The sequence below is a fragment of the Anneissia japonica genome, unplaced genomic scaffold (genome assembly GCF_011630105.1).
Source record: "Anneissia japonica isolate Jap-2015-1 unplaced genomic scaffold, ASM1163010v1 scaffold701_len334292_cov200, whole genome shotgun sequence".
Lineage (NCBI taxonomy): Eukaryota > Metazoa > Echinodermata > Crinoidea > Comatulida > Comatulidae > Anneissia > Anneissia japonica.
This window is the reverse complement of record NW_022682589.1, coordinates 262513-276417: the sequence shown is the minus strand read 5'-3', so window position 1 is coordinate 276417 and position 13905 is coordinate 262513. Positions and strand designations below refer to the sequence as shown.

The following is a 13905-nucleotide window of genomic DNA, read 5'->3' as shown; positions in this document are numbered from 1 at the left end:
GGGGGGGGGGGGGGGGGGGTGGTGCTTAGCGGAAAGGTCCATTGCTCAACCTCCAAATTCAAAAGTCTCTAATTTTGAAACCCTTCCATTCTATTTGCAACCCACTTGTACCAACTAACAACCTCCAATCTTCTAACACAGTTGATCCTATTGGGACCGATCCCCGAGACCACCCCATATTGGTGATCTTGAATTCGGTGGTGTAATGGGGGTGCGCAGGGAGGCACACCCCCAAAAAAGTACTGCCTCCTCCCCACCAAGACGACCCCAAACAAAATCATGGTCAATTACTAGTAGTTGAAAATCACCTAAAATCACCTTATTTTGTGAGCTAGCGCCCCCTCACCTAATCATCGTGTCACAACTTCTCTTTCGCCCACCCACCCCCACCCCCACAGGTCCCATTACAAGACTCTTAGTGCGCCACTGCTTGAATTAGAGAAAGAACTGACATAATTTTTCTGTTTAATAAACTTATCATTATGCACACCAATCCCAAATTCAGGCAGACAATTTTTCTATGGTGATCATTGTGAATAACATAAGGAATTCCAGTATACACAATATCATTTCGTCTCTGCTTTGCCACATTAGCGATTCGTTGCATTAATCGTAACGATGGATATTAGATGTTAGAATCAGGTAAGGTGGAAATGGCGGAGAAGCATTTAACATTTTTGTAAAACAATAATATAAATATTATTACGTAATTGAGGATAGTGTGACTTCATCGACTTGACTCGTGGATCCGTCCAAGGCACTTACAGTTACACATTAATAGTGGAAATGGGTAACGAAGTTTTTGAGAATATTCTATGGATATTACGTTTCCTATTAAAGAGCTTTTTTTCTGTAAATATGACTTTGAAACACCATTACTTTAGCTTGATTTAAGAAACTAAAACATATAATAACTGAAATAAATTACTATTAAAAAATAGCATTGTAATATAGTCAATAAATAGGCTTATTGTCAGCGGAAAAAAAATCCATCAGAACTCAGGCGTATAAAACACACGAGCATTCAAACATCCCTCTTCACACTCTATTTTTCAGTTATATTGAACGATTCTACTTGTTTTCCTCGTATGTAGCGGGTGTAGAATATTTCTGATCTGGTCATTTGCCAGCACTCAGAGCCCATACCAAGTCCAGGCTTCGTTTTCAGAGCAATGAAAAAACGTGAAATATTGTCACCCTCCGTACACTTATCTTTCCAAAACTGTTTCCGCTCTCTAAACTTTTCCAATTCTTTCCGCATACGATCTCGTCCGAATTCTTCGATTCTTCTCCACAGTGATTGGTTAAAATACTCGAACAATTTCGCGTCACCGAAATTCCATCTTTTGACTCGCTCCGCTAAATTTCCGTCAATATTGTTCCTATTTCTGTCGTGGCGGACAAGTTGAGGAAAATAGACAATGTCATCGAAATCCCAGCAAAGTTTATCCTTGAGTAAAATCAACGACTCATCAAAATGATCGGTGATCACTACAAAATCTATCGCGGATTTAAGATGATCTATGAATGAATTGATTGTCGCTTCATTGGTTGTGCGATTTAGCAATCCGAAACTATGTAACATTGGGTTTCGTTTTGAAGTGTACTTGTGATTGGATGACTTCTCAGCTCTGTTCATGAACTCGAGTAAAGGGTTTGTGTAATTAAGTAAATTTAAGTGCTTAGCCCATCCAAAGTACGAAAACGTTGACTCGAAAACTCGAACAGGACTTCTGATAACAGTCATAATGAGAGCGCCATCATACACGATATCCTTAAATGCTACAAAGAGAAATGAATAGGCCTATGTTTATAATAATTCTGAGTTCCGTTTTGGCATGCAGTCCTCCCTGTTCATGTGATAAATTCGCAATTGCGGGTAATTTATCTTCAACAATCAACGAGCATGTCTAAAGTGAAATTTACTATGCGCTGAATGGAGAGTACAGGATGTTTTTTTTTTTCAACAAGCATCATATAATTGTGGGATTAGTCTATCACGAGACAGGTAGAACAAATTACCAATTTTCATAATTAATTTTGACGACTTATTAGATATTAATGCGCAATTAAAAAAATAAAAAACAAAAGAAACTATTTGGCCTACATCATACTGCATTACATTGATTTACTTATGACATTTAGTACCTACAATGGTGCATTGTTTGTATAGGATCCTGCCATGTGTACTTCATCGATTTTAGCTTAGCCACACTACCAATCAGTTAATGGTTCATCTGGTAAAACGTGATTTCATAATATCGCTACAATTCCCTACATTTACACTGAATATATAGAAGCCTCTCCTATTTTACCAGACCAATCAGTGTCGTCCACACATTTTGGCGATAGTGCGTAGCGATTTTATGGAAACCAAGCTTCAGGAAAAATAATCGGACTTGTAATAATAATATGTTTGTAAATGGAAATCAATGTTCTCTTGGGTTTTGTTAAGATGGTGTCTTTAATTCTTATCAACCAATAACATGTAATCATGGATTAACATAGATGCTTACCTGACGCATTAAATATACAGTGATGGCAAAGAATATTGTACCTGGAGACAGGTAATTCTTGCACATATTCTTTTCTTAGCGGCTTGAGCATTGTGAACATGTGATCGTACGCATAGTTCCCGATCTTCGGAAGAGCAAATGTCAAATTGCGCGTGTCGCCGTATCGCATTATTATGTTCTGCATTGTGGAGCTACCGCACTTGTGGGTCTTCATGAAGGCGATATTCTTCTGAGGCGTACACGACGTTGCCTGGGTCTTTCCCCCAGTCACTGTATGCTGGTTCGTGGTGGTAAAAATTTGTATCGATGTACTAGGTTCCTCCTGTAAGATAATTTCATCATTGCGACGCGTTTGCTGCTCTGTTGTATTTATTCTTGAATAATAATTTTTGAATACATCCTTGACGTTTGTATTAGCCGTGTATTCTTTCCAGATTTGACGAATTACACTAGAGATAATAATAATAATAATAATAATAATAATAATAATAATAATAATAATAACAATAATATTATAATAACGATAATGATTATAATAACAATGATCATGATGACAATGATATTATATGATAATGATAATAATGTAATGCTAATAATAACAATGACAACGATGATGATGACGATGATGATATGAGTATAGAAATGATGATGAAGATGAAGATGATGATGATTTTTATGATAATAATGATAATAGTAATGATAATAATAATAATAATAATAATAATAATAATAATAATAATAATACATTTTATTTAATTAGAAATTTGAATGACAAACCGTCTAATATTTAAATGATAATGATATACGATGCTGGTATTGTAAAATTACGAAGTAAATATAATTATACCTCCTATCCCTAAGCGAGAATTCGGTCCAGCAGAACAAACAACCGGAGAGAAACAGACTCAACAGCAATACAAGTTTACAAAAGTTACGGAACCTGCCCATGGAATAATCCTGAAAAGCGATCATTGAACAAAACATTTAATATGAAAGTTGTTATGTTTATATTAAAGTTCGAATTATGTTCTATTTTACCAATTATTTCGAGAGTTCAACTGATTTTAATTTCAAATTCAAATTCAAACTTTATTTTCATTGTTAGGAACATCGAAATACAAAAGCAGAAAAAAAGATGCTCAATAAAAAGCAAAAATACATATAAAGTGTTCAACTCCATTTACAAACGGAAAAACGGAAACAAAAGGTAAACATTGAAAACACATGTTCTGACTTTTAGGCAGGTGGGCATCAGATTGAAATTGCTAAAAAAATGTTTTCGTAGGCATAATTTGTTACAAGCTGGCAACAAGGCGAACCCTTATTACTAGCTCTTACCTCACACGGAATCGGCTGTTGCCACGCCGAATTTTGGATTTAGGTGTCAAATTTGACCAAAAAAGGCAAATTTTTACCCCCCCCCCCACCCCACTAGTCCGTCAGTGGAAGATTCAGTTTGAATATAATTTGTATCACACGAAAGCTAGTAAAATTATCTATCGAATTGTGTATGATTAGACATTATGTGACCCATGGGGAGAAGAAATTTATTGAATGAGTATAGCCTACGCCTGTGCGTGCGCATTTCAGCCTGTTAAAGCTGCAAGTCACCTATAGGCCTACCTTTACTTTCATCATTTCTGTCATACGAGCATTCATATCCTCTCTAGCCAAAATAAAATAACTACCATTACTATATTGGATGCTGTATACAACAGTCATACCATTCTAGAGAATGTTCTATTTACCTTTACCATTTCCGTTGTACAATAGTCATACTAAATTTAAATAATCACAAAGCTATAATTTCTGTTATAAGAATTATATGACTGTATCATATAATGTTTGTAACAGGACAGTAATATGACTGAATCATATGGCTATATATATGGTTATAGTGTTAAAGTAGACAGTGTACTTCATGAAACATCACGAAACAATGGAGACACTGGAGACACATTACGTCACACTAATAAATATAACCTGGGAACCAAGGCCATGGGATGATGATGGGGGGGGGGGTAAAACTATTACTGATGGCTAAACAACCCAAAATTAATTTATCAATTCCATGTTTTAAACTGAAGAAGATAGGCTGTTTTGCAGAAATTACCTGTACCTATTACTCTAATAATTTAGACTGTGAAGGAAAATTCTTAAATGATCATTGAACAACTATATGTAGAGTGCCTTATCTATGCCTTATTGCTGTAACACAAAAACAAATACATAGCAAGATATGCTTCAAAAAGAAGAGTGGACTGGTATTAGGGGACTATAGGACGAATTTAGCTTATCGATACACCAGACCTCAACACAGGAATCTGTACCTTCATAAAATCTTGAATTTGGACCCTCGCACACTGAAACGTCTGTCTCTTATACACATCTAGATGTGTATAAGAGACAGCATATATACACACACACACACACACATGTATGTATATAGCACAGGTCCTGTTCGTACTCAAAATATACCCACGCACATCAAACCCAGTCAAAGGATAAATTTACCTCCACCACTGGTGCAATACCTCTCTACATCTAGTTCATGTAACCAAAACTAAACTGCATTCTCTGAAGTCAGCCAAATGTCAAAATCTACTATCGCTAGTTAACCACAAGTAAAGTCTACAAGGTACAAAAGGCCGGACTTGCACCTATAACATAATCAATTTGGTTATTGACTCAAAATATCACACTGATGATAAATCCAATCAATTATTTAAATGGGTAAAACACTGATTTACGAAGAGATAATAGTGTAGCTAATGTCCGCTTTGTTCGATGCCACATGGATATATTATTATATTACGGTTAAATTACAATTTCTTTTAAATAATATAATTTATAAATATATTCTTTAACTATTTATATAATTTTTTAAATATATTTTCACATCAACGATGCTCAAAGTCTGTTTTTGAGACTGAAGGAGTGGAGTTGTTTTTGGTCGACTAAGAAACACTTATGACGTCTGACGGGACTTGGATCCAGGACCATGTAGCTAGAAGGGAAGCACCGTAACTTCAAGTTTGATATACACTGGTCTTAAGCTTTAGGTCTACTTAAACTAAATATATTGGATCGAACAAAATCTAGCAAATGGTGTATGCAGGGAGGTGCTATCTCTGGTGTATGCAGAGAGCAGGGGTGCCACCAGGATGGCGCCACTGGTGTTCAATAATGTCCCAGTGGATATGCGTACATCATGTTCGCTATGTGTCATGTACCGGTATGTAGGCCTATATTATATTTTATATATTTTATAGGCCTATATTATATTTTAATTAATTATTATATATTATGCAATTTTTATTATATATTATATATTTGTATATATGTATATTATATTTTATAGGCCTATACAGTATTATATTTTAATTAATTATTATATATTATGCAATTTTTATTATATATTATATATTTATATTAGATATTTATATTATATAATAAATTATCATATATATATTATATACAGTATATATATATATGTATGTATATGTATATGTATAGGCCTATATATGTCTATGTATATGTGCCTGTATTATATTTTAATTATTATATATTATGCACATTTTATTATACATTATATATTTATATTATATATTTATATTATATAATAGATTATCATATATATATATATATATATATATATATATATAAAACTGCTCTCAGATGATATGATATATTATATTTTGCATAGGCCTATATGTATTAGGTCTATAACAAACTAATATTATAATGTATAGGCCTACAGATCAGTAAACAAACAAACAATTTTACCCCTATCGGACAACTAATTCTATTATCCGTCCAGTTGGTAGGCTTATCCGCATATACGAGGAATCGTCAAAGGAACTATCTAAATTTAGTTAATACTTTAATCACTGTTGATACAGTTCCTACCATCACTGCCTTTGCCCGTTTCAACAAATTTAATAATAATGTAACACATCCGCGAAACATATACATTTCAATTATATAACATCAATGTTATTAATAACATCAATATTAACATTTCAGTTGCCGCCTGTTCAAAAGACACGGAATGTGATGTTCTATGATGTGAAGGGTAAAAGAAAGATAGTGTTATACTTTTTGATTGAAGAATGTTATTTTTGCTGAGCTTGCTGGGTCTACAAGATTACCTTCAACACTCCAATATCTAAATTCATGCCTGGAACAGGTGGCTTACATCGATTATCATGATATTGCAAGATTTAACCATCATCTGATAGAATAGATGAGCTCCAGTGGCGGATCCAGGCCAAATTGGAAATACAGGGAGCCAATGCATAGTTTAAATATTTATAGTTTGCTATAGGAAAATATCGCCGCTATTCAGTATTTGACTTAAGTGCAACTTCTGAATCAATGGACTGAATTGAATTGCAATACGTACATTTCTTCTCAAAGACGTTTTAGTACAAAAAGTCTTAAATTGATTACCAACTAATAAAAAAAGTTTATGCAAATGAATACAGAAGATGTTTTATGCTTATATGCCAGCTATTTGGCGAGAATTAAATGGTCTAATAATAATATTAATAATAATAATAATAATAATAATAATAATAACAATAATAATAATAATAATAATAATAATAATAATAATAATAATAATAATAATAATAATAATAATAATAATAATAATAATAGGTCGATTTATAAGGCGCAAATAAACAAGGTCTCTAAGCGCCATGTCTAAGTAAAGATTTATATTTACAAAGTGAGCAATCCAATTATTATGTGTCTTTCATAAGGGTCGATGGTATATCGTTAACTTTTCCCAATATTCTTGCTGCTTTCCGCATATTTTATTATTTATATGTGAATAAGTACATGTCTAAAGCTGCATTCACATCGGATCCGAAGCGAAATTCCGATGCGCTGAACGACAGCGTCCCTATTTTTCCACAATGATTCGATTTTCGGATCGGTTCGGTAAGCCTTCCGATCCGAAAATTCGGATGAGTGAGGCTAAAACACTAATTTACTCATCGGTCTAAATAGGCTTGTCCGATGTCATTGCGAATACACCAGCTGTGTAAGCGTGCAAACCGAAGCGTCACTTTTTATACGAACTAATATTGGAAAATCCGTGAAACCAACACGTGATATTGATTTGTAACGGGCTGAAAGTGATGTTCAGTAATTCATGTTAGTAGTATATAGTAGCCTCGCCCCGGTTTTCTCTGGGTTGCTTTCAGTTGATATTGTCACTCAACTAAAACGAACCACCAGCAATGCTACCTTCGATGAGGAAACTTCTTCTAACTTTTATATTGTATGTTGTTCTTATTTTAGCTTTTTTCGCTTACTGGTTAAATCCAACAAGGTAAGTTTTTACAAAATGTATCTCCTAAATTAACTGTCTTTCCTAAGCCCTGACACACTGGATGTAAATGTCTTTTCCTCTATTTACCGTATTGTACCGTTATATATAGTGTCACAGCATTCAAAGTACTAGGACATGTAATTAAATAATTAATTCGAGTTTTATCTCTGCATTTTACGTATTTTTGCTGTATTTTGTCCGCAGCTACCAAATACTAATTAATCAAATAGATTGTGGATTAATAGACAGACATTAATAGACATTCAATCAGTGGCGTAGGCCTGTCTCTTATACACATCTAGATGTGTATAAGAGACATATATAGGGCTAATTGCAAGTTTTTCTTTTCTCGTTATTGATATTTTCCATCTTGTAAAGTATTTGTTTCATACCGCATAATGTTTTTTTTATAGAATAATAATAAATCTGATATTAGATTGATTTTATTACGGTAGGGCTACTGTTAGTCACATTTCCATCGTATCATTCAATTTCTATACTTCAGAACCGATTGATAACCACCAGTTTAAGTTTTTTTTTTTTTTTTTTTTTTTTTATTTATGAAATAGTAATAAACCATTAGATGTAATTTAGTATGGTATGGCTAAGTTTTTTTGTTTCTCGTTAATACCATTTTCCGTCTTGTAGTGTATTTGTTTCATACCGCATAATTTTTTAATAAAATAATAATAAATTTGATATTAGATATATTTTAGTATGGCAGGGCTACTATTATTGACATTTCTATCCTATCATAGATTTCTATACCCAACAATCAATCGATAACTATTAGCTTACGAAGTGACGTGGAGCTTCAATACCACCGTGTTTACCCTTGCTCCAATTGAAATATGAAGCGATGTCACATACGCAATACAAATCTAATGTATTGTGGAAATAAATACCGTAACAATTTAAATATTCACTGTTCGTATTCCATTTAATTAAAATGAAATTATAATTACATTTAATTTGAACCAAACTATGGAATACACAAAGTGTAATAACAACACGTAGTACAATACATGTTTTTGGTAAAGTGAAATCAAAATTATAGTCCTTATTATAAGGTTTGTGATAGAACTAGAATGATCACCACAGGCCTACCCCAGACGCTAAATCATCTTGAATGTGGTGTAAAAATACATCTTTTATGTTTTTATGATGCTCAGTGACGTTTCCAGGATTTTGAAAAAGGGGTTGGGGTGCTGATTAGAAACATTACGTCCACTAAATTTTACGCAAGGTGCAAAATTCAGGACCGAGTATCGATGGCTATGACTATGCAATTGTGCTGTTAATGTTCAAAGTAGACCTACTTTGCCATTTATTCCCATTAATTCACTACAATTTGTATTTGTTCATTTTTTAACAAAAAGGCACCGTGAACAACCCCATCTCACGGTTTTGGCTAATAATATGACTTATCTATTTATGGGATTGTTGCCCTAGCTTTTTAACTCTGAATAGGCCTATTACATTTTATTTCCTTAAGTGTATGTATATATTTAAATTATTTATACATAGAAGAGTGTTGTTTAATCAACAGTTGAAATATATTGTTTTAATCTGTGTGGTAAGTAATACAGAATATATGGTAGGCCTACAATGACATTTAGCAAAGATTAAGCTTACTTATCAAATTAAGGTCTACTTTTCCCTTCCTTAAAACTGATAATATTTTGATGTATTTACAATTTGTTTTCTGTTATTAAAGTGTCGGAATCGTAGATCGTGTCCAGGAGGCATTACCTAGTGTTTCAATAAGATATTCAACTACTCTTTACGAAAGAAATGGAACGAACACAAGTATTGTAAGTCCATGTTTACAACTTTGTACATTTATAAAAGCCTATTGTATGTGTGCCAAACACAAGCTCACAATCAGTGGCGTAGGCCTACCGGTATTTAAACCCCCACCCCACCCCATCAGTTCCCCATATCAACACTTTTAGATACACCATTGCTCACAACCTGAGATGATAGGACTAGGTCTATAGCTATTCTCTGTAAACTTGCAATGAGTGTGAGTCTCAGAATTTCACATTTGTTAGACGTTGTTTCGCTGCTATCGGGACTGGCCCCCCTTTCGCTTCCCTTAAATTAACCACTGTTGTAAAAAAAATCAAAACAATTTATCTCTGAAATTGTACAATAAACGACAATTACAATTTTACTTTTCAGAAAGTGGATGCGTCGGTATTTACGACTCATACAAATTCCAAGATATCAACCGACTATAGACCTTGTAAACCTCACCGAAATATTGTCTTCTTCAAAACACACAAATGTGGAAGTTCGACGACCCAAAATATATTTTTACGTTTCGGAGACACGCGTAACCTGACGTTTGCAATGCCGCTGGAGAACACGTTTGGATATGATCATATTTTCAGTTTGTCCAAACTTTTTTTACCAAGCATGGTGCAAACGTTACCAACTACGGAATACAACTTACTCTGTCATCATTGTACATTTAATCGAAAGGGTAAGTTCTAGCCTACTACCTAGTAATATCTACAAGAGCCCATGTGGTTGTATAGTTTGGAGCAACTTCTATGCTAATCCAAAAAATCTGAAAAACCCAAAAATAACTAAAAGATTGAATGATCATTTAAATTTTTAAAAATAAAGTCCTGTTCACAAAATATGTGAAATCAATCATTCGCGGTACATTTCGCTTGTGCCCTTGGGCATGCACTTAATCCAGGCCTTCAGTTTACCCAGCTGTATCAAATGGGTGTCAGCAAATTGCTGATCTGTCGTGGACTAGCGCCCCAGTCAGGGGAGTATTACAATCACATCCGCTTCACGCTACAGAAATTGGGGATAAACTCCAACACTGAGCCCTGGCTCGGCAAGGATTTACCGGTAATTTTTAACAAAATATACTAGCAAATCAAAACAAGTATATACATATATATATAGGCCTATATATATATATATATATATATATATATATATATATATGTATATAATGTTATTTTCACCTTTGTAATGAATATTCTTTAGAAATAAATAGAATCTGAATATACCATGTTAACGATTATTTTGCAATTATTTTTAGGTTTTGAGGAAATCATGCCATCGGACTCGTTCTACACCACAATTATACGGGAACCTGTATCCGTATTCGATTCCTACTTTGCCTACTTCGGCTGGGCAAAACATCTTAAGCTTCAAAACTATTCACACCCTCTCGAGGAATTCATGAATCGTGTGGAGGCAGCGAAGAAGTCAGGGTCTATACCACCACTCCTGTCCTCCAAAAAAGATGTTGTTTTCCATCATTTTGACTACAAACAGAAAATAGAGACCGATATAATGGCAAATATTATCATCGCAAACATGGAGAGAGAACTAGATTTTGTTATTCTCATGGAATACTTTGATGAATCATTGATACTGCTGAAAAATAAACTATGCTGGAGCTTTGACGATATTCTTTATGCTCCAAAATTAGTTCGAACTAAAAGATTGGAAATTAATGAAGCCCTACAGTATCGGATACGTAAATGGAACGCTTGGGACGTGTTATTATATGATCGATTTAATGCCAGTTTATGGAAACAAATTGAAGATTTTGGATTTGATAGAATGGCTAGTGAATTGAAAATATTTCACGAGAAACAAAGAGAGTTACTGAGAAACTGCACTAAAGAGGAAGATGGTGGTTTGGATACTGTAAAAAATCTAAGATTCAAACCAGATCTAAAAGGACTATGTTGGCAAATCTCACGTAATGAACCCACATACACTCGGTATTTACGACAGAAACAAATAGATCGTTTTAACAATACACATTGAAAAAAAACTATACTTTAGTTCTAATCAATGTTTTCATGTGAATGATGAATGAATGAATGAATGAATGAAAGAATGAAGGAGGATAGCCCCTCACATTATTAATGTTGATACCGTAGTCTGTTATCTTTTATAGGCTATAATTTTGTCGTTAAGTTGATATCTCATTGATGCAAATACAAGCTTGGTTTCCATACAATCGCTACACCATATCGCCAACAGTTGCCGGGAAGGTTGAGCCTGCTTCAACTTTGCAGAATTTGTTGCAGACGAATCGAAGTGCAATCCCGATTGCGACGAGGTACGGTAGCTATTTAAATTTAAGTTTGTAGTGGGGCCTGCTGTAGAGTAATTTTTATTGGACCGTAAAGGCTTTGTAGTTGACTGAACCTTAGTAGGAGGCCCGTGGGCCCCACGAAAGCCCATACTTTATCTCACAACTGACTAAAATCACACTAAACTCTCCAGGCCGTAATAAGCTGAAACTTGATCTATAAAAAGCATCGTTCCATCCTGTAAGTGGCGAGTGTACTTGCTGTTGGATGTGAAGGGAAATTTTTAAAAAAAGAAAAGAAAGAAAAAGTGTTACTCCACTGAGAAGATAGTAGATAGAACGAAAATGTTTTGTGGCCGTTAATTAAATCGAGAGCATGCAATTCTGACAATGAGCTTGTGCTTACACTATAATTTAGTTTGAATATTATTCGCCGGTAAGAGCCAAAGCCTATCATTATTTATTGGCAATGTGATGTAATGGTTAGGAGAAGACAACATTGTACTGTAATCAATTATGGTACCGTAATGGATGAACTCGGGACAAATTGTTAGTACTGTGAATTAGAGGCCTACTATTCATGATCACGTTATCATTTTTTTCTTTAAGTTATTGGATAAAACAATTCTTATATTAAAATTTCAAAATACGAAAAGTTGGCACTCGAAAATTAAAGTAAGAATTTAATTATCAGTAGTAGTGTGTGTGCATGTGTATCCTATAAATGTTCCTCGGCCGTCTATAGGATCGAAATAGACAGAAACCAATACATTATTTTTTTAAATAAAATACTAATTGTTATTTTTATCGAAACATTTTTGAAAAATGTTATTAATCACTAAAGTTTACATGTAATTGAGAAGTCATGATAGTGACCTAACCAAGCCGCAACATAGCCCTACTGGTAATATGCAAATAATGAATGTTTATGGTGCAATGATATATAATAGTTCATGTGAAAGTTTATTCAACGATCCTTGTAACCGTGAAATAGTCATCCTACGTGACGAGCATTCAACAAATCAAATTAAATAAAATATATATAGTTTTATAATAGAAAATAACCATCAGTCATCGTCATCAATGAAGAATGTATAGCTGCTCAACACAATTCTATTATCGAATCGGGAAAAAAATGATCATAATGCGCTGAGGTGTAATGGGTACCGTATCTAATCCAATTTTTGACTAGCTCATAACTGAACTAGAATCTCTATGCTCCTCTTAATTAAAGAAACTGCTTTAAAATAACATAGAATCTCTATAGCCTAGAAAAGAAAACCCTTAGAGGAACAGGCGCGGAGCGCATACATATCAACTAACAAAGGAAGAGAAAAAAAACAGTCCAAAATGAATTTCAATATTTTTGTATGAAAACTACAACAGGAGATAAAATAAAATGTTAAAGGTTTTCCCTTTTTCGCTTGAAGAAAAGATGCTCATTAGTGGTTGTTCATTTCCACAATAATAATTAGAGTGTTTTTTGAATTATAAGACGTAGGCCAATCGCGTGGGATTGAATTATAATGTGGGGAAAATCCCCTCCATGAAGGGATCCCGCTCCACCACTGGGCAGTTTGGAGGCGTGCTAACTTGAGTATACAATCTACTCGAGAAAACAGCTCATTTCAAAGGATCGTCAGTTAAGCCTAATAACCTTCCAATGCAAGCAAATCATAAACAAAATCAAGTAGTAGGCCTACTGTATGTATAATGCAAGAACTTTCAATCATTGGCTATATTATATTAAATAAGGTGAAAACAAGACATAGGGATTCAAAATTTGTGTTCATTTGTTCATCGTTTGGTCATTAGAATGAACAAAATATAATTCCAAATATTTAATTATGACGACTTGTATTAATAACTTCGGAGTACTGTATCCTCATTGTTTATTAGGTCTTTGATACCTGTCTCTTATACACACCTAGATGTGTATAAAAGACAGCGTTTGGATATGATCATATTTT

At 33.9% G+C, this 13905-nt stretch overlaps 2 protein-coding genes across 3 annotated transcripts; one reads left to right on the top strand and one right to left on the bottom strand.

Annotated features, from left to right (window-relative positions):
* Window positions 1-458: 458 nt before the first annotated feature.
* Window positions 459-5166, bottom strand: LOC117104961 (galactosylceramide sulfotransferase-like). 2 transcript variants are annotated; one of them, XM_033245972.1, is made up of 4 exons: window positions 5031-5166; window positions 3364-3473; window positions 2517-2965; window positions 459-1782 (listed from the first exon to the last, which is right to left on the bottom strand). In XM_033245972.1, exons 2-4 carry the CDS (start codon window positions 3462-3464, stop codon window positions 1046-1048), a joined length of 1287 nt encoding a protein of 428 aa, XP_033101863.1. In that variant the 5' UTR covers window positions 3465-3473; window positions 5031-5166; the 3' UTR covers window positions 459-1045. The 2 variants fall into 2 exon arrangements, with proteins under 2 accessions (XP_033101863.1, XP_033101945.1); XM_033246054.1 differs by having other exon boundaries at window positions 5051-5163.
* A 2531-nt stretch (window positions 5167-7697) lies between these two features.
* LOC117104900 (galactosylceramide sulfotransferase-like) lies at window positions 7698-13369 on the top strand. The gene is made up of 4 exons (XM_033245848.1): window positions 7698-7857; window positions 9575-9671; window positions 10042-10345; window positions 10925-13369. The coding sequence occupies exons 1-4, from the start codon at window positions 7766-7768 to the stop codon at window positions 11662-11664; spliced, it is 1233 nt and encodes a 410-aa protein (XP_033101739.1). The 5' UTR covers window positions 7698-7765; the 3' UTR covers window positions 11665-13369.
* The last annotated feature ends 536 nt before the right edge of the window (window positions 13370-13905 follow it).